The sequence below is a fragment of the Oncorhynchus clarkii genome, chromosome 23, assembly GCF_045791955.1.
Source record: "Oncorhynchus clarkii lewisi isolate Uvic-CL-2024 chromosome 23, UVic_Ocla_1.0, whole genome shotgun sequence".
Lineage (NCBI taxonomy): Eukaryota > Metazoa > Chordata > Actinopteri > Salmoniformes > Salmonidae > Oncorhynchus > Oncorhynchus clarkii.
The window spans coordinates 43,263,364-43,283,956 of NC_092169.1; the positions used below are offsets into that span (position 1 = coordinate 43,263,364).

General features: G+C 46.0%; 1 protein-coding gene across 1 annotated transcript in view; it reads right to left on the reverse strand.

Annotated features, from left to right (window-relative positions):
* Nucleotides 1-20,593, reverse strand: part of LOC139381294 (serine/threonine-protein kinase WNK4-like) — a 96,331-nt gene that overhangs the window by 33,174 nt on the left and 42,564 nt on the right. The window contains exons 5-10 of the mRNA XM_071124751.1: nt 13,554-13,642; nt 11,714-11,933; nt 7,557-7,956; nt 6,949-7,130; nt 6,714-6,793; nt 1,073-1,208 (exon numbers count right to left, since the gene is read on the reverse strand). Of these exons, the coding sequence (XP_070980852.1) occupies nt 1,073-1,208; nt 6,714-6,793; nt 6,949-7,130; nt 7,557-7,956; nt 11,714-11,933; nt 13,554-13,642 (1,107 nt within the window). The remainder of the gene's footprint in view (nt 1-1,072; nt 1,209-6,713; nt 6,794-6,948; nt 7,131-7,556; nt 7,957-11,713; nt 11,934-13,553; nt 13,643-20,593) is intronic.

Below are 20,593 nucleotides of genomic sequence, written 5' to 3' on the forward strand. Positions count from 1 at the left end.
TATGGATATCTTTAAGAAATGGCTTTCTTCTTACCACTCTTCCATAAAGGCCAGATTTGTGCAATATACGACTGATTGTTGTCCTATGGACAGAGTCTCCCACCTCAGCTGTAGATCTCTGCAGTTCATCCAGAGTGATCATGGGCCTCTTGGCTGCATCTCTGATCAGTCTTCTCCTTGTATGAGCTGAAAGTTTAGAGGGACGGCCAGGTCTTGGTAGATTTGCAGTGGTCTGATACTCCTTCCATTTCAATATTATCGCTTGCACAGTGCTCCTTGGGATGTTTAAAGCTTGGGAAATATTTTTGTATCCAAATCCGGCTTTAAACTTCTTCACAACAGTATCTCGGACCTGCCTGGTGTGTTCCTTGTTCTTCATGATGCTCTCTGCGCTTTTGACGGACCTCTGAGACTATCACAGTGCAGGTGCATTTATACAGAGACTTGATTACACACAGGTGGATTGTATTTATCATCATTAGTCATTTAGGTCAACATTGGATCATTCAGAGATCCTCACTGAACTTCTGGAGAGAGTTTGCTGCACTGAAAGTAAAGGGGCTGAATAATTTTGCACGCCCAATTTTTCAGTTTTTGATTTGTTAAAAAAGTTTGAAATATCCAATAAATGTCGTTCCACTTCATGATTGTGTCCCACTTGTTGTTGATTCTTCACAAAAAATACAGTTTTATATCTTTATGTTTGAAGCCTGAAATGTGGCAAAAGGTCGCAAAGTTTAAGGGGGCCGAATACTTTCGCAAGGCACTGTAGTCATAGTTATAGTTTTGATGTCTTAACTATTATTCTACAATGTAGAAAATAGTAAAAATAAAGAAAAACCCTTGAATGAGTCGGTGTGTCCGAAATTTGGACTGGTACTGTATATATATAAAAAGTGCTGCTGCTAAATTAATATAGGGGAAACTGCAAAGTAGGCATCCCAAATGGTACCCCATTAGCATTATATTCACCCACTCTATAGGGAATGGGTGCTCTTGGGACAGGCCCTAATTGTGGGCTTGACAATCAGTTGTATAGAATAGTCTTGATTGATTAATTCATTTGTTTTACCCCAGTGATGCGCAGTCTTGAACGGGCTCTCCTCTGGAACAGCTTGCCAGCCGTGCGCCTGGCAGCAGTCTTGCCACTCCTCTCTGATAGGCCCTCGTAGCCATCACTCAAACCTGAGGTCACGTCGGAGGCGTAGCTGTGAAGATGATTGGCGTGTTAGTACATTTTCATTACCGCTGTAAAACCACGGGTGCATTTTATGTTGCAGTTATTTATGAGTTAATAACCATGCAATGAGGATGAAATAGAAATAACCACACGTCAAAATAGGAAACAGAGCTAGACCGTTAAACATGCCAAATATACACTCACCGGACAATTTGTAGGTACACCCCCCGTTCACGAAAGTTAATGAATGAATGAATCAATCAAATGTATTTATAAAGCCCTTTTTACATCCGCTGATGTCACAAATCGCTCCTACAAACAGTGAGTCATGTGGTCGTGGCTTGCTATATAAAGCAGGCAGACAGGCATCGAGGCATTTAGTTACTGTTGGATTGAACGTTAGAATGGGCAAAACGAGTGACTAAAGCGACTTTGAGTTAGCTATGATTGTCAGTGCCAGGCACGCCAGATCCAGTATCTCAGAAACAGCCTCCCTCCTGGGCTTTTCAAGCACTACTGTGTGTAGGGTTTACCGAGAATGGTGCTGTCACATCTACTCCCCCTCCTCCCCTCCGGCGTTCGACGTCGCCTGTATACTAACCACCGGTCCTGGGATCCATCGTTACACACACCTGGCATCCATCATTACGCGCACCTGCAGATCATTATGATACTCACTTGGACTCCATTACCGTCCTGATTATCTCCCCTTTATCTGTCACTCCCTTGGGTTCCTTCCGCAGTCGGTATTGCTCCTGTGTTCATGCATTGTCGCCACTGTTATGTTGTCTCGTTTCATGTTTGTTTTTTTCTTAAACGTTTTACCTGCACCTACTTCTCGACTCACAGCATCTCTGTTACAGGTACAACAAAAAACATCCAGTCAGTGGCAGTCCTGTGGGTGAAAACAGCTCATTGATGAGAGAGGTGGAAGGAGAATGGCAAGAATTGTGGAAGCGGGTCACAAACAGGCGGGTCACAAACAGACAAATAACGGCACAGTACGATAGTATCGTGCAGAATGGCATCTTGGAATGCACAACACGTTGATTCTTGTCACAGAATGGATATTGCGGCAGATGACCACACCGGGTTTCACTCCAATAAGCTAAAAAGAAGAAGAAGTGGTTCCAGCAGGCACGTAATCACCAACACTAGACAGTTGAGGAGTGGAAAAACATTTTTTGGAACATGACAGCGAGTTTCCTTGAGTGGCCTGCGCAGTCCCCAGACCTCAACCCAATAGAGCTTCTTTGGGATGAGATGGAACGGGCTGTTCGCAGCATGAATGTACTGCCGCCTAATATGCAGCAACTGCTTGATGCCATCATGTCAGCATGGACCAACATCCCTGTGGAACATTTCTGACACATTGTAGAATGTTCTGGAGTCAAATGGGGGACCGACCCAGTGCTAGATGGGTGTACCTAATAAACTGGCCGGTGAGTGTATATGCCAAATAAAGCCTAATGTGAGGATTATAGTAAACGTTAGTGTGCTGTAATATTGGACACATCTCCGAAAGAAAACAATACAGTCGTAAGAAAGGAACAACAAATCCATGTGTTCTATTCAGCAGTGGAGCATTTATGTAATGAAAACGTGTTACACAGCCTGGGAGAACATGCAGTAAAAAGCTTCATGGTTAGCTAATTGAGTCCCCTGGGTCTCTTAGAACCGTGGTCCCTGATTTATCCCTCCAGCCATCCACTACTCCTCTGAGGCCAGCAAACATTTACAGACAGACGCTCTACTGGTTAGAAGATTCCACTGTGCTTTCTAACCATTCTCTAAAATTTGAATAACTTTTGGGTAACTTCAGTTCACAGCGGATAAAACTTGAACAAGGTATTGCCTAGACAGAATGGGCACCAGATGACAACACACATGTAAAGGACCTCACAATACTTGCTTAGCGAGTACCAGTTCCTCCTGATTTGGTCACACCAAGGATCGAACCCAGGACCTCTGCCTTGCTAGCACACGTGACCTCCTTCCGGAAGTGTCTTACCAGTCGCACAACGCAAAAAGCTTGCTAATCAGCGGTGCAAGTGGGGACACTTCAAGCTGAGGAGTAAGTTTCACACATCCCCATGTGCTACACATGCAGGACCATAGAAACACCCGCACACACACACAGACCAGCCCCACCCCATTCAAGGCTCCCCTACAGAGAAGAAAGCTGTTCTCCTCACATACTGCTTCATGAAAACACAGTTACCAGAAACATCTGATATGAAAGTAAAACAGAAACATCAGAGTCCATTGTGCTTCAATAAATAGACTACAGAGAGGCTGTTGATTCCCTCAGCTGGAGAGAGAGAGGCTGTTGATTCCCTCAGCTGGAGAGAGAGAGGCTGTTGATTCCCTCAGCTGGAGAGAGAGGCTGTTGATTCCCTCAGCTGGAGAGAGAGGCTGTTGATTCCCTCAGCTGGAGAGAGAGAGGCTGTTGATTCCCTCAGCTGGAGAGAGAGAGGCTGTTGATTCCCTCAGCTGGAGAGAGAGAGGCTGTTGATTCCCTCAGCTGGAGAGAGAGGCTGTTGTTTCTATCAGCTGGAGACAGAGAGAGCGAGAGAGGTTGTTGTGTCCCTCCGCGGGAGAGAGGGGTTGTTGTTTCCCTCAGCTGGAGAGAGAGGGGCGTTTGTTTCCCTCAGCTGGAGAGAGAGGGGCTGTCGTTTCCCTCAGCTGGAGAGAGAGGGGCGGTCATTTCCCTCAGCTGGAGAGAGCGGGGCATTCGTTTCCTTCAGCTGAAGAAAGGGGATGGTAGTTTCCCTCAGGTGGAGAGGGGGGGGGGGTCATTTCCCTCCGCTGGAGAGAGCGGGACGTTCGTTTCCTTCAGCCGAAGAAAGAGGGGTGGTCGTTTCCGTCAACTGGAGAGAGGACGGCGGTCGTTTCCCTCAGCTGGAGAAAGAGTGGCTGTCGTTTCCCTCAGCTGGAGAAAGAGGGGCTGTCGTTTCCCTCAGCTGGAGAGAGAGGGGCTGTCGTTTCCCTCAGCTGGAGAAAGAGGGGCTGTCGTTTCCCTCAGCTCGAGAGAGGGGCTGGAGAGAGGATGTCGTTTCCCTCAGCTGGAGAGAGAGAGGCGGTCGTTTCCCTCACCTGGAGAAAGAGGGGCAGTCGTTTCCCTCGGCTGGAGAGAGAGGGGCGGTCGTTTCCCTCGGCTGGAGAGAGAGGGGCGGTTGTTTCCCTCGGCTGGAGAGAGAGGGGCGTTCTTTTCCGTCAACTGGAGAGAGAGGGGCTGTCGTATCCCTCAGCTGGAGAGAGGGGGGCGGTCGGTTCCCTCAGCTGGAGAGAGGGGGGCGTTCGTTTCCTTCAGCTGGAGAGAGAGGGGTGGTCGTTTACCTCAGCTGGAGAGAGACAGAATGTGGTGTCCCTCAGCTGGAGAGAGACAGAATGTTGTTTCCCTCAGATGTGGTGGTCGTTTCCCCCAGATGGAGAGAGAGGAGCGGTTGTTTCCCTCTGCTGGAGAGAGAGGAGCTTTCGTTTCCCTCAGCTGAAGAGAGAGGGGCTGTCGTTTCTCTCAGTTAGAGAGAGACGGGCTGTTGTTTCTATCAGCTGGAGAGAGAGAGCGAGAGAGGGTGTTTTGTCTCTCAGCGGGAGAGAGGTGCTGTTGTTTCCCTCAGCTGGAGAGAGGGGCTGTTGATTCCCTCAGCTAGGGAGAGAGGGGCTTCATTTCCCTCAGCTGGAAAGAGACAGAATTACGTTTCCCTCAGCTGGAGAGAGACAGAATGTTGTTTCCCTCAGCTGGAGCTGGAGAGGGACAGGGTGTTGTTTCCCAGAGCTGGAGAGAGACAGAATGTTGTTTCCCATAGCTGGAGAGAGGGGCTGTCGGATTCCCTCAGCTGGAGAAAGACAGAATGTTGTTTCCCATAGCTGGACACAGGGGCTGTCATTTCCCTCAGCTGGAGAGAGACAGAATGTTGTTTCCCATAGCTGGAGAGAGGGGCTGTCGATTCCCTTAGCTCAAGAGAGAGGCTGGAGAGAGGCTAACGTTTCCCTCAGCTAGAGAGATGTATTGTCGTTTCCCTCAGCTGGAGAGAGAGAGGCGGTCGTTTCCCTCACCTGGAGAGAGGGGCAGTCGTTTCCCTCGGAAGGAGAGAGGGGGCGGTCGTTTCCCTCAGCTGGAGAGAGGGGGGCTGTCGTTTCCCTCAGCTGGAGAGAGACAGGCAGTTGTTTATATCAGTTGGAGAGAGAGAGAGTGAGAGAGAGTGTTGTGTCCCTCAGCGGGAGAGAGGGGTTGCTGTTTCCCTCAGCTGGAGAGAGAGTTGCGTTCGTTTCCCTCAGCTGGAGAGAAAGGCATTCGTTTCCCTCAGCTGGAGAGAGAGGGGCTGTCGTTTCCCTCAGATGGAAAGAGGACGGCGGTAGTTTCCCGACAGCTGGAGAGACAGGGGCTGTTGTTTTCCCTCAGCTGGAGAGAGATAGAATGTGGTGTCCCTCAGCTGGAGAGAGACAGAAGGTCGTTTCCCTCACCTGGAAAGAGGGGTGGTCGTTTCCCTCAGATGGAGAGAGAGGAGCGGTCGTCTCCCTCTGCTGGAGAGAGAGGAGCTTTCGTTTCCCTCAGCTGGAGAGAGACGGGGTGTTGTTTCTATCAGCTGGAGAGAGAGAGCGAGAGAGGGTGCTGTTTCCCTCAGCTGGAGAGAGGGGCTCCATTCCCCTTAGCTGGAGAGAGGGGCTGTCGTTTCTCTCAGATAGAAAGAGACGGACTGTTGTTTCTATTAGCTGGAGAGAGAGTGAGAGAGAGAGGGTGCTGTTTCCCTCAGCTGGAGAGAGGGGCTGTTGTTTCCCTCAGCTAGAGAGAGAGGGTGCTGTTTCCCTCAGCTGGAGAAAGAGGGGCTGTTGTTTCCCTCAGCTGGAGAGAGAGGAGCTGTCGTTTCCCTCAGCTGAAAAGAGAGGTGCTGTCATCTCCCTCAGCTGGAGAGAGAGGGGCTGTTGTTTCCCTCAGCTAGAGAGAAGGGCTGTCGTTTCCCTCAGCTGGGAGAAAGAGGGGCTGTCGTTTCCCTCAGCTAGAGAGAAGGGCTGTCGTTTCCCTCAGCTGGGAGAGAGAGGGGCTGTCGTTTCCCTCAGCTGGGAGAGAGAGGGGCTGTCGTTTCCCTCAGGTGGGAGAGAGAGGGGCTGTCGTTTCCCTCAGGTGGGAGAGAGAGGGGCTGTCGTTTCCCTCAGGTGGGAGAGAGAGGGGCTGTCGTTTCCCTCAGCTAGAGAGAGGGGCTGTTAAGAACCTCAGGTCAGTCTGCTGTTTGGACACAGATGTGTACGGAGGCGTATGAAGCGTAGAGGTTAGATGGTCCAGTAGGAACTTGACAACTGTTGGTCTGTTTATCTCGGGTTCCACTGCTGTTGGAAGCAGATCAGCATTGACTGACCCTGTGCCTCTCAATGTGTGTGTATGCGTGCATGTACGTGCGTGCGCATTTGTGTGTGTGTGTGTGTTGGTATTTGTGTGTCTGGTGGTGATGGGAAAGGCAAGACATGAATTTCTCTTTCTAGCAAAAAATGGACAATAAAGTATCTATTCTAGGGAAGAGGCTGAGGAATGTACCTGTCCACAGGTGAGTTGAAGTCGCTGGTAGAGTGTCCTCCAGAAGGGCCATGCTCCATATTACCCAATACTTCAATACTCTACAAACAGGACAAGGGAGAGGGAACAGTCAGGAAGAGGGAACAGACACATAGTGTATTATGGTAATTCAAAAACACAATTGTATTAATGTACAGTTCAGGTAGAGTTACTCGTCATCATCATAGCTAGCTAGCTATTTGTCCCATGTACACACCGAGGGGAAGCGGAGGGCTGGGATGGAGTGGTGCTGAGGGTGTCTGTTGAGGGCGGTAGTCCCAGTCCCAGTGTTTTGGGTCAGGGTGGGAGGGGTCAGGGTTGACCAGTTGAGGCTGACAGCTATCTCCAGGGGATCCTGGAGGCCAGAGGAGCTGAGATAGCCGTCTGTCTCGCAGTCAGCTGTTACAACAAACACATCTGACATCAGCCATGAGCATGTGACTGACCAGGCATGAGACTGACCAGGCATGAGACATCACACACACGCACACGTGCACACACACGCGCACACGCACACACACACACACACACACACACACACACACACACACACACACACACACACACACACACACACACACACACAAACTGGTGAGGTACACTGTAAGACCATCAGGGACTGAATAATTAAGTTATCCTTCTTTCTTTCAGGGTCTCCCACATGTACATCTAGTCAGGGCCATTCAGCACTACAACAGTTATGAAACCAACAGTTATGAAAGCAATGAGCCCTGGTTAAAAGTAGTGCACTATATAGGGACTAGGGTGCCTTTCGGGACAGAGCCACAGCCTAAATTGGCTAAAGGTTAAGTTAAGTGTTCTCACAGTTGGCCGAGGAGCAGCTGGTGTGGTGGACCTGGAAGTGCTGGTGCTGGTCTGCCTCTGGTTCCTCAGGTTCATGGATGAAGCTGGCGTTGATGCCCGAGTCCAGAGAGCTGTTGACGGGGGACACGGTGGGGGTCAGCGGGTTCGGGGAGGGGTGATCCTGGCTCTGGGCCGGGGTGGGGGCATGGACGCCTATGGGGCTCTGATGGGGCTTTGATGGAGACCTGTTGATTTTCAGGGAGGGTGGCTGCAGTACAGGCTTGGGCTCCTCCTCTTCCTGCTTCTTCTTCTCTGCGAGGCGGCGCAGTTTGTCACGCTGGCGCTTGATGACGTTGATGCGGTCCCGAATGGCCTTGGCCACAAGCTTGAAGTCGGCCTCGCACACGAAGCCCAGCACTACCTGGGAGAAGGTATGTAAGCAGAGTCAGGACTTAATACTGATACAAACAGGGAACACATCACGGTCCATGAACTACCACTGTCTGTGTAAATAATAATGCATAGAGGTCTGATGTACTTCCTGACTGTGCTGTTCTGTACTGTACAGATGTAGGATCTTAATTTGAGCCAGTTTGCTACAGCAGGAAAATAATCCTACAGCAACAGGAAATGTGAATGATTATGTGGATTATAATTCATTTACATATTTGTAGTGGTTGATAAATTTTTGGTAAGGGAAAATCAAGTCTGACATTTCAAAGTGGAAATTACAAACTTCAGAAAGCTTTTTAAGCCTCAAATACACTACAAGTTTGCATTGTCTGCTGCACAGGAAAACTCTCTATGACAACATTGATCAAATTAAGATAGTGCACCTGTACACCCCCGTGGACAGGACGCTAGTCTTGTCATTTGCTGTGTAGATAATCAATATGTATTGAGTGGATGCTGTTTATGTGTGGAGGGGCTGATCTAAGGCCCTATGATATTCTTCAAGAATTAATGTGAAAGATACTGCTGTAAATCATAAAGTGGGCCTTTAAAGGATGGTGTAACATCAAAACCTGTCCCATTCTGAACACAGTGTTCCAGTCTCAGACTGGGTGGGAGGAAAAGGTCTACGTCTCAAATTGCACCCTATTTCTTCTATAGCGCACTACTTTGACCAGGGCCCATAGGGAAAGCCCATAGGGCTCTGGTCAAAGGTACTGTAGGGCACTATATAAGGAATAAGGTAACTTGGGATGTACACAAAGTTGGTGGTTTGCCTCCCTCCTCTCTCTAACCCTACTCTCAACATCTCGTCAGATTACGCTGTTAGATTCCCATAACCCAGACTAAATGTCCTGGATGATAATACATGGGAACTTGATGAAAAGGAAGCAGGCAGGAGGAAGAGGTATGGAATTGTGGCTGGTGGCCAGGCCGGGTCCTTCTCATTAAAAGTGACCTCTGCTAAGAGGGCTGGAGGACACAAAGTCCTACCTCCCAAATGGCAGACTAGTGTGTGGGCCCTGGTCAAAAGTAGTGCACTATAAAGGGAAAAGGGTACAATTTGGGACAACATTTGGGACAACCTAGGAAAGGCTGTTTCATATGGCCTCCTGTTCGTGAGAGCGAGAGACATTATATTATTAAAGCCCTGACCTCTGCTTTCTTATTTTTGCTCTCCTCTCACATTTCTACCACTGATGATTAAACACTGAGCTGTCCCCTTGACATACTGTCTGCAGGCAGGTCCACTTCACTTTATGGGCTAAAGATATGGCAGTGTGTGTCCATGATTGTAATCAAATCGTAGACTATGTGATCTTGGGGTATTCGTTTCTGTGTTTCCTGGTCTGTTGCAAAAGGGATATCTAGATATCCTCAGATCCTCAAAAGGTTCTACAGCTGCACCATCACTGCCTGGTATGGCAACTGCTCGGCCTTCGACCTCAAGGCACTACAGTAGTGCGTACGGCCCAGTATATCACTGGGGCCAAGCTTCCTTCCATCCAGGACCTCTATATCAGGCAGTGTCAGAGGACGGTCCTAAAATTGGCAAAGCCTCCAGCCACTCTAGTCATAGACTGTTCTCTCTGCTAACGCACGGTAAGCAGTACCAGAGCGCCAAGTCGAGGTCCAAAAGGCTTCTTAACAGCTTCTACCCTCAAGCCATAAGACTCCTGAACAGCTAATCAAAGGGCTTCCCATAGACAGGACTGGCAAAAAGTGCTCTTCACTGACGAGTCATGGTTTTGTCTCACCAGGGGTGATGGCCGGATTCGCGTTTATCGTCGAAGGAATGAGTGTTACACCGAGGCCTGTACTCTAGAGTGGGATCGATTTGGAGGTGAAGGGTCCGTCATGGTCTGGGGCGGTGTGTCACAGCGTCATCAGACTGAGCTTGTTGTCATTACAGGCAATCTCAACGCTGTGCATTACAGGGAAGACATCCTCTCCCTCATGTGGTACCCTTCCTGCAGGCTCATCCTGACATGACCCTCCAGCATGACAATGCCACCAGCCATACTGCTCGTTCTGTGCGTGATTTCCTACAAGACAGGAATGTCAGTGTTCTGCCATTGCCAGCCAAGAGCACGGATCTCAATCCCATTGAGCACGTCTGGGACCTGTTGGATCGGAAGGTGAGGGCTTAGGCCATTCCCCCCAGAAATGTCTGGGAACTTGCAGGTGCCTTGGTGGAAGAGTGAGGTAACATCTCACAGCAAGAACTGGCAAATCTGGTGCAGTCCATGAGGAGGAGATGCACTGCCGATACTGACTGTTACTTTTGATTTTGACACCCCCCTCCTCCCTTTGTTCAGGGACACATTATTCCATATATGTTATTCACGTGTCTGGGGAACTTGTTCAGTTTATGTCTCAGTTGTTGAATCTTGTTATGTTCATACAAATATTTACACATGTTATGTTTGCTGAAAATAAACGCAGTTGACAGTGAGAGGACGTTTCTTTTTTTGCTGAGTTTATATATCTATATACTACCGTTCAAAAGTTTGGGGTCACTTAGAAATGTCCTTGTTTTCGAGCCAGTTTGTGCTGTTCTGTGAAGGGAGTAGTACACAGCGTTGTACGAGATCTTCAGTTTCTTGGAAATTTCTCGCATGGAATAGCCTTCATTTCTCAGGACAAGAATAGACTGACGAGTTTCAGAAGAAAGTTATTTGTTTCTGGCCATTTTGAGCCAATAATCGAACCCACAAATGCTTATGCTCCAGATACTCAACTCGTCTAAAGAAGGCCAGTTTTATTGCTTCTTTAATCAGGACAACAGAGTTCAGCTGTGCTAACATAATTGCAAAAGGGTTTTCTAATGATCAATTAGCCTTTTAAAAGTATCAACTTGGATTAGCTAACACAACGTGCCATTGGAACACAGGAGTGATGGTTGCTGATAATGGATCTCTGTACGCCTATGTAGATATTCTATAAAAAATCTGCTGTTTCCAGCAACAATAGTCATTTACAACATTAACAATGTCTACACTGTATTTCTGATCAATTTTATTTTATTTTAATGGACAAAAAATATGCTTTTCTTTCAAAAGCAAGGACATTTCTAAGTGACCACAAACTTTTGAGTGGTAGTATATATATATATATATGTATATATATATATATATATATATAAATATATATATATATATATATATATATATATATATATATATATACACACTTACGTATCCAGAGACACTGTATGTATAACTTATTTTGTTTGTCTCTAAAAATAAGAATGGCTGTGTTTTCACCTGGTGCAACAGTGACACTCCAACAATGTGTAAGCTGAGTCTACTACCTACCTGCATTATAGCTATAGTAATACACCTAGCTGTCTCCACTGGTCTTCAGCTTGACAGCCACAACAGGAAACCTTTCTTATCATTAATGCTACAACTAGAGGACATAAAGATTAAAGAGGACATGATGCAAGGCAAGTGCAAAGGTCAAGACAAGTGTTGTGGAAAGATACCCAGCCTCGGGGGTAGGCCATATGGCTCTCTCACACAGCCTATTACAGTAACAGTTGTTACCACATGAGTATTACCAAAGGGAGTGGATACAGTAAACCAACTAAACTTATACAAATGTCAACTTGACCATTTCATGGCTTTCTTACTGTTTCCAGCTCTGCTGAGAGCTCTGCTCTGAGTAAGATTTTACATACAGTATGGCAAATAAACCTGTAACCTGAAATGTGAGCTGCTTACCATCTCCTGCGCCACCTCCTCTGGCACATCCTTGTAGAGTTCAAACAGGAACTCAATGGCGTTGTTGTCCTTGTACTTCCCATGGAGTTTCTTGGTGTCGTCCATGCGGAGCCACAGCTTCAGGCCTGACTTCACCGTGTTGTCCTCCTCAGCCAACTCAACATGGACGCCGTTGTTCTCCTGGAAGAATGTGTGCTCCAGCAGGTCCTGGATGGTGTACCTGAGGTAAAGGAATATTATACAGTTGAAGTCAGAAGTTTACATACACTTAGGTTGGAGTCATTTAAACTAGTTTTTCAACCACTCCACAAATGTCTTGTTCACAAACTATAGTTTTGGCAAGTTGGTTAGGACATCTACTTTGTGCATGACACAAGTCATTTTTCAAACTATTTCCAAATGCCTGAAGGTACCATGTTCATCTTTACAAACACTAGTACACAAGTATAAACACCATGGGACCACACAGCCGTCATACCGCTCAGGTAGGAGACTAGTTCTGTCTCCTAGAGATGAACGTACTTTGGTGCTAAAAGTGCAAATCAATCCCAGAACAACAGCAAAGGACCTTGTGAAGATCCTGGAGGAAACATGTACAAAAGTATCTATATCCACAGTAAAATGAGTCATATATTGACATAACCTAAAAGGCCGCTCAGCAAGGAAGAAGCCACAGCTCCAAAACGACCATAAAAAAGCCAGACTACGGTTTGTAACTGCACATCGGGACAAAGATCGTACTTTTTGGAGAAATGTCCTCTGGTCTGATGAAACAAAAATAGAACTGTTTGGCCATAATGACCATCGTTATGTTTGGAGGAAAACGAGAGGCTTGCAAGCCGAAGAACACCATCCCAATCATGAAGCATGGGGGTGACAGCATCATGTTGTGGGGGTGCTTTGCTGCAGGAGGGACTGGTGCACTTCACAAAATAAATGGCATCATGAGGAAGGGAAATGATGTGGATATATTGAAGCAACATCTCAAGACATCAGTCAGGAAGTTAAAAGCTTGGTCGCAAATGGATCTTCCAAATGGACATTGACCCCAAGCATACTTCCAAAGTTGTGGGAAAATGGCTTTAGGACAACAAAGTCAAGGTATTAGAGTGGCAATCACAAAACCTTGATCACCTTCAGGTGTGCTTCAACACCTGCATTGCTTGCTGTTTGGGGTTTTAGGCTCGGTTTCTGTACAGCACTTTGAGATATCAGCTGATGTACGAAGGGCTATATAAATAAATTTGATTTGATCTCAATCCTATAGAAAATTTGTGGGCAGAACTGAAGTGTTTGTGAGCAAGGAGGCCAACAAACCAGTAACACCAGCTCTGTCAGGATGAATGAGCCAACATTCACCCAACTTAGAGGTGGGAAGCTTGTGGAAGGCTTTCCAAAACATTTGACCCAAGTTAAACCATTTAAAGGCAATGCTACCAAATACTAATTGAGTGTATGTAAACTTCTGACCCACTGGGAATGTGATGAAAGAAATTAAAGCTGAAATAAATAATTCTCTCTACTACTATCCTGACATTTCACATTCTTAAAATAAAGTGGTGATCCTAACTGACCCAAGACAGGGAATTTTTACTAGGATTAAATGTCAGGAATTGTGAAAAACTGAGTTTAAATGTATTTGGCTAAGGTGTATGTAAACTTCCAACATCAACTGTAGCTATTCAATTCAATCAACTCCTTTTAATTGGACACCTTAATTAAACGCCAAAGGATTTGATATATAATTTACTTAGCATAATGTCTGGAATGTTCATTTCACCCTATGTGTAATATCTCATATGTTTTATGTAATGTAAGAATATTATGAGAAGCCCAATACCTTTCATCTTTGTCCATCCGGATACATCCTTCGATGATCTCTTTGAGCTCTGGGACCTTGACTTTGTAGAAACTGTCTGGCTTCATCCCCTGTAAGGAGAAGTATTCTGGTTAGCATTGCTTATTTACATGCTTGGTTCAAAATAGAAGGCAATGGTAACCTAAGGGAACATAGTAGTACCACAGGGGAATGTACAAATACAAAGAAAAAAGGAATGTCCGCAACTCTGGTACCATGGCCTGACGAAGAAACGTTTTCTCATTTGATGTGTCTGATTAAATCACCATGGAAACAGAATTGTGGACAATACCTTTTTCTTTGATACATTTTTCTGAAGTTGGGTGTGCATATCTTTCTCTTTTTCTGCAGATACAGTCACAGTATGTGCTTCCTCAGATGTTGCCTGAGAAACTTTTTGGGCTCAGACTTTCCTCCCTCCTGATGAGTGTACCTACAGTACTGAACCCACAACAGTCCCTTTCCAGTAGCTGAACCCACAACAGTCCTTTCCAGGAGCTGGATAACCCCCTGAGGCCATGATGTCTGCCACCATGTAGCCTGCCTGCCAGTCTGCCTGCATGGCACTGTGCTCTGCCTTCAGGTAAACACAGAGGGAGGGAGGGGACACTTGGAAACAGAAAAGACCAAAGAGACTGTCTATCTGTTCATGTTAGTGTTGTTGTTTAAAAGGGCAGACCAAAGAGACTGTCTATCTGTTCATGTTAGTGTTGTTGTTTAAAAGGGCAGACCAAAGAGACTGTCTATCTGTTCATGTTAGTGTTGTTGTTTAAAATGGCAGACCAAAGAGACTGTCTATCTGTTCATGTTAGTGTTGTTGTTTAAAAGGGCAGACCAAAGAGACTGTCTATCTGTTCATGTTAGTGTTGTTGTTTAAAAGGGCAGACCAAAGAGACTGTCTATCTGTTCATGTTAGTGTTGTTGTTTAAAAGGGCAGACCAAAGAGACTGTCTATCTGTTCATGTTAGTGTTGTTGTTTAAAGGACAGCATGGCTACAGAAAGAATGCAGACCTCTCTCATCACCCACGCCGGTGCAACTCGGTGAGCAGTGCATTATGGGTTTGCAACTGTTTCAATAATAGAACAGAACAAATCCCCACATGTTTTAAACAGCTAACGTGAACATCACAGCTGTCCTAAACTTACCCCATGTTTATTCAGACATTAAAATAAAAAGGTTTGGTAAATCAAGGTTGTTTGGTTGGTTGGTTGGTTGGTTAACTGGTTTACATTGTTGTAATTGTGCAACAATGTTGACTTGTCATGTTTGGCTTCTGAGTTTAATATTTGCCAAGGGCCAGACACCTGCCTATGTTTCCTTGATAACCTATTTATTCTGAGACAGAGAATCGAACTGTGAGACTATGGATGGCAAGAATGGAGTGTATCTAAGGGTGTGATATTCTAATTTCACACCTTGAAGTATTAACAACATGTCAATGGGTTCTCTGTGTAAATGCATCAGCTACTGTAACACAGTTATTACATTGGAACAGCGTGACAGTGTGTTACATAACGCCAATGCTCTGAATTTCAGTATAATCTGGAGATCATTGTGATTGTAAAGGACTCTTTTTCCACATCCCTTCAACTTCCAAATACTTGATAACAAGTAAGGAACACAAGGGATAGTGCTCTTCAATTGGCCTCCACTAGCATTACAATAACCCTATGGCTTATCTATTTAACAACGGAACAAGCAAGCAAACCAATTGAGTATTCTCTTTCGATCCGACTCTGTTATAATGCACTCTATACTTTCACAGTGGACATGATATCTCTGCCTGTGAATTGAACAGTTTATTATGTTAAAACGTGACATTATATTAAAAACGTGTTCAGACTAGCAGTGGTAATCTGACAGGTAATTGCCCCAGACTCCCCCGAGTAGGTCCTCTTAGTTGTTTATGGAACATTGACTTTATGGATGGTGAGTGGCGACCGATCAGCGACACCTACAGTAACCTGCACTTAGAAAGAGAGAGACGATGTTTGTGCAGAAGGCAGACGTCATTTTCAAAACACATCATTCTACCATCACCTGACCAAACCCACTGTGGCGTCACCACCCTGTATGCTCAAGCCCAAAGCCCAAGAACACAGCTCTCAATGTGGAGGGTCCCTTCATTACTGACTCCCTCTCTGTTTCACGCCTGCTCCCGCTCTTCCCCCCTGGCACTCAAGGGCGCCAGGCTCCCCAGCATTGCGCACTCCTGCCATCATCATTACGCAAACCTGCCTTCCCCCCGTCACACGAATCAGCGATTATTGGACTCACCTGGACTCAATCACCTCTGTCATTACCTTCCCTACATCTGTCTGGTTCCCCACTCTGTTTCCTGCTTCTGCATTGATTGTCATATGTCCTTGTTAACCCATGTGCTGAAGCTGTTCCTGTCCTGTTACCTGTCTGTTCCTCATTAAATGTTCAACTCAAAATCTGGACCCCTACAAATCAGCCGGGCTAGATAATCTGGAACCTCTCTTTCTTTCAAAAATTATCAGCCGAAATTGTTGCAACCCCTATTACTAGCCTGTTCAACCGCTCTGTCGTACCGTCTGAGATCCCCAAAGATTGGAAAGCTGCCGCGGTCATCCCCCTTTTCAAAGGGGGAGACACTCTAGACCCAAACTGCTACAGACCTATATCTATCCTACCCTGCCTTTCTAAGGTCTTCGAAAGCCAAGTTAACAAACAAATCACCGACCATTTTGAATCCCACAGTACCTTCTCTGCTATGCAATCTGTTTTCCGAGCTGGTGCACCTTAACCACGCTCAAGGTCCTAAACGATATCGTAACCTCCATCGATAAGAGACAATACTGTGCAAATGTATTAATTGACCTAGCCTGACCGGGCCGACTGTTTTTCTCTGTATACATCAATGATGTCGCTCTTGCTGCTGGTGATTCTCTGATCAACCTCTATGCAGACAACACCATTCTGTATGCTTCTGGCCCTTTTTTGGAATCTTTGTTAACTAACCTCCAGACGAGCTTAAATGCCATACAACTCTCCTTCCGTGGCCTCCAACTGCTCTTAAATGCAAGTAAAACTAATTGCATGCTCTTCAACCGATCACTGCCCGCACCTGCTCGCCCGTCCAGCATCACTACTCTGGACGGTTCTGACCTAGAATATGTGGACTACAAATACCTAGGTGTCTGGTTAGACTGTAAACTCTCCTTCCAGACTCACATTAAGCATCTCCAATCCAAAATTAAATCTAGAATCGGCTTCCTACTTCGCAACAAAGCATCCTTCACTCATGCTGCCAAACATACCCTCGTAAAACTGACTATCGTACCGATCCTTGACTTCTGTCACGTTCTGACCATAGTTATTTTGTGTTTTCCTTGTTTTAGTGTTGGTCAGGACGTGAGCTGGGTGGGCATTCAATGTTTTGTGTGTCTAGGTGTTTTTTCTGTCTTCGGCCTAGTATGGTTCTCAATCAGAGGCAGGTGTCGTTAGTTGTCTCTGATTGAGAATCATACTTAGGAAGCCTGGGTTTCACTGTGTTTTTGTGGGTGATTATTTTCTGTCTTTGTGTCTATGCATCAGATAGGAATGTTTTTCGGTTTTCACATTTGTTGTTTTGTAATTTGAAGTGTTCAATTTGGGTTTATTATTAAATAAGATGAACACTCACCACTCTGCGCTTTGGTCCTCTCCTTCCCAGGAAGAAAGCCATTACAACTTCGGCGATGTCATTTACAAATTAGTCTCCAACACTCTACTCAGCAAATTGGATGCAGTCTATCACAGTGCCATCCGTTTTGTCACCAAAGCCCCATATACTACCCACCACTGCCACATGTATGCTCTCGTTGGCTGGCCATCGCTTCATATTTGTCGTCAAACCAACTGGCTCCAGGTCATCTATAAGTCTTTGCTAGGTAAAGCCCTGCTTTATCTCAGCTCACTGAGATAAGGCTGAACTCTGAACTCTTTCCCGATGACCTACATACAATGCCTTAAGAAAGTATTAACACCCCTTGACATTTTCCACATTTGGGATTAAAATTAATGTCATTGTCTTTTTCTAACGATCTACACAAAATAGTCTGTAATGTCAAAGTGGAAGACAAAAAGTAGATTTAAGTCGAAACTGTAAGTAGACCTCTCAGGGACATTCAATGTTGTCTTGGTAAGCAACTCCTGTGGAGATTTGTCCTTGTGTTTTAGGTTATTGTCCTTCTGAAAGGTTAATTTGTCTCCCAGTACTTAATTCTATAGCTAGAGGACTCCTGATATCTCCAGCAGTGATAAATATCACTTTTGACTTCTGTTGTTGTCTAATACTGTCTTGCTGCTAACTAGTGCAACCTGTCTTCCCAGGAGCCTACTTGGTGTGTGAACTGCTGACTGCTATTAACTTGCAAATGATTGTTGACACATCAACCAAGATTAAGGGGCAAGGCAATTTGTGACTGTTGTTGTTTTCGTAAACAGTGGCTGTATTAGAGGGGGAGTGTCACTTGTCCACTCAAGCTTAACATTGTTGTCATATATTGCCCACTAGGTTCTCTTAGAGTTTCTCAATGAGCTTGAACCTTGATAAGCTAATTTCCTGATAATGGCTCACCGCTATACGTACTTGACGACTTCACCCTCCCGATGCTTGCCTTCAATTAATTTCTTTCCAACTCTCTCTTTCCCCTCCTTGCCTTTCTTGACCTTACCCTTTCCCAGTCCCCTCCCACTCACAAGGCAGGCAATACGTGTGACCTCATCTTTACTAGAGGCTGTTTGCCTACTAATCTCACTGCAACCCCCTCCAGGTCTCTGATCACTACTTTGTTTTCTGTCTCCCTTTCCTCCAACCCTAACCACTCAGATAGGCATGCACCATCACAACCTTGTCTCTCTCTCTCCCACTACTCTTTCCCTTCTGCTAAATCCTTCTCCCTCCTGTCTCCTGATTCTGCCTCTTCAACACTACTCTCCTCTCTTTTCACATCCTACAACTCCCACTGTCCCCTTTCTTCCCGGCCACCTCGGCCCTCCCCTCCTGCTCCTTGGCTGAGTGACTCATTGCGAGCTTACAGAACAAGGCTGCTGGCAGCAGAGTGAAAATGGAGTAAAACTAAACTTCTGAAGGACCTATCATCTTTCCACTCCCTCCTCTCTAAATCGTGCGACTAGTGAGGTCTGGCCGCCCGACATCCTTCCCGCTTGACCCCATTCCCTCCTCCCTTCTCCAGACCATCTCTGGAGACCTTCTCCCATTCCTCACTTCCCTCATCAACACATCCCTGACCACTGGCTGCGCCCCCCCCCCCCCCCCCCCCCGACTTAAAAATGGCCCGAATCACTCCCCTCCTCAAGAAACCAACTCTCTACTCCTCTGACATCAAACTAAAGACCAGTATCCCCTCTTTATTTTCTTTCCAAAACACTTGAGCGTGCTGTCTCTGACAAACTCTATCACTATCTCTCACAGAACTTTCTTCTTGACCCTTAAAGGATATGTGCTGTTCATGTATTCTCACTACTGGTGTCCCCCAGGGCTCAGTTCTTTGCCCTCTCCTCTACTGTAAATCCACAAAGTCACTCAGCTCCGTCATATCCTTACATGGTCTCTCCTATCATTGCTTTGCAGATGACACTTAACTACTCCCAGTTGACAACTCCAGTGTCCCCCTCCCAAAGTGCAAAGAACCTTTACGTGACCCTGGACAACACCCTGTCATTCTCTGCAAACATCAAAGCAGTGACTCACTCCTGCAGGTTTATGCTCTACAACATCCGTAGAGTACGACCCTACCTCACACAGGAAGCTGTGTTGGTCCTAATCCATCTTCCTTCTGGACTACTGCAACTCGCTGTTGGCTGGCCTCCCCGCTTTTGGCATCAAACCCCTAAAACTTATCCAGAATGCTGCAGCCCACCTGGTGTTCAGACTTCCCAAGTTCTCCCATGTCACCCCACTCCTCCGCACACAATCCACTGGCTTCCAGTCGAAGCTCGCATCCACTACAAGACCCTGGTACTTGCCTACAAAGCAGCAAGAGAAACTACCCCTCCCTACCTAAAGGCTATGCTCAAACCCTCCACCACAACCCAAGCCACCTCTGGTCTCTTGGCCGTCCCACCCCTAAGGGAGGGCAGCTCCCGCTCAGCACAGTCCAAGATTTTCTCTGTCCTGGCACCCCAATGGTGGAAGCAGCTTCCCCCAGAAGCTAGGACAGCAGAGTCCATGTCCATCTTTTTCTGAAAACATCTGAAACCCTACCTCTTCAGAGTATATTCAATAATCCCACAGAATGTCCCCCTCCCCCCAGAAACAAGGAACACGAAAGCCTGTGGTGAAATAATACTTCCACCCCTTTCTAGCTCTGACTTTGATGATAGCTACTTTATTGAGGAACATTTTACTTACTGTGATATGTGGTTGTCCAACCTAGCTATCTTAAAATGAATGCACTAATGGTAGGTAGCTCTGGAAAGAGCATCTGCTAAATTACTCAAATGTTGGAAAGAAGACTGAACCCGTTTTTTTAATTGGGATTTTGCCTGTGCTTAGCTGTATTCCATTTCTTATCATAAACTCCCTAGTCCTTGCCGATGACAAGCATACCCATAACATGGTTACATTTACCGCCATGCTTGAAAATATGAAGAGTGGTACTCAGTGATGTGTTGGATTTGCCCCAAACAAAACACTTTGTATTCAGGACAAAGAGTTCATTTTTTGCAGTGCCTTAAACAGGATGCATGTTTTGGAAAAATGTTATTCTGTACAGGCTTCCTTCTTTTTACTAGCCTTAATGACAGTTTGTGGAGTAACTACAATGTTGCTGGTCCATCCTCAGTTTTTTCAAATCACAACCATTGAGCTCTAACTGCTTTAAAGCTTAATAAATAGCTTCACCATGCTCACATCTACCAATCAGTGCCCTTCTTTATGAGGCATTGAAAAACATCCCTGGTCTTTGTGGTTTAATCTGTGCTTGAAATTCACTACTCGATTGACAGACCTTATAATTATCTGTATGTGTGGGGTACAGAGATGGGGTA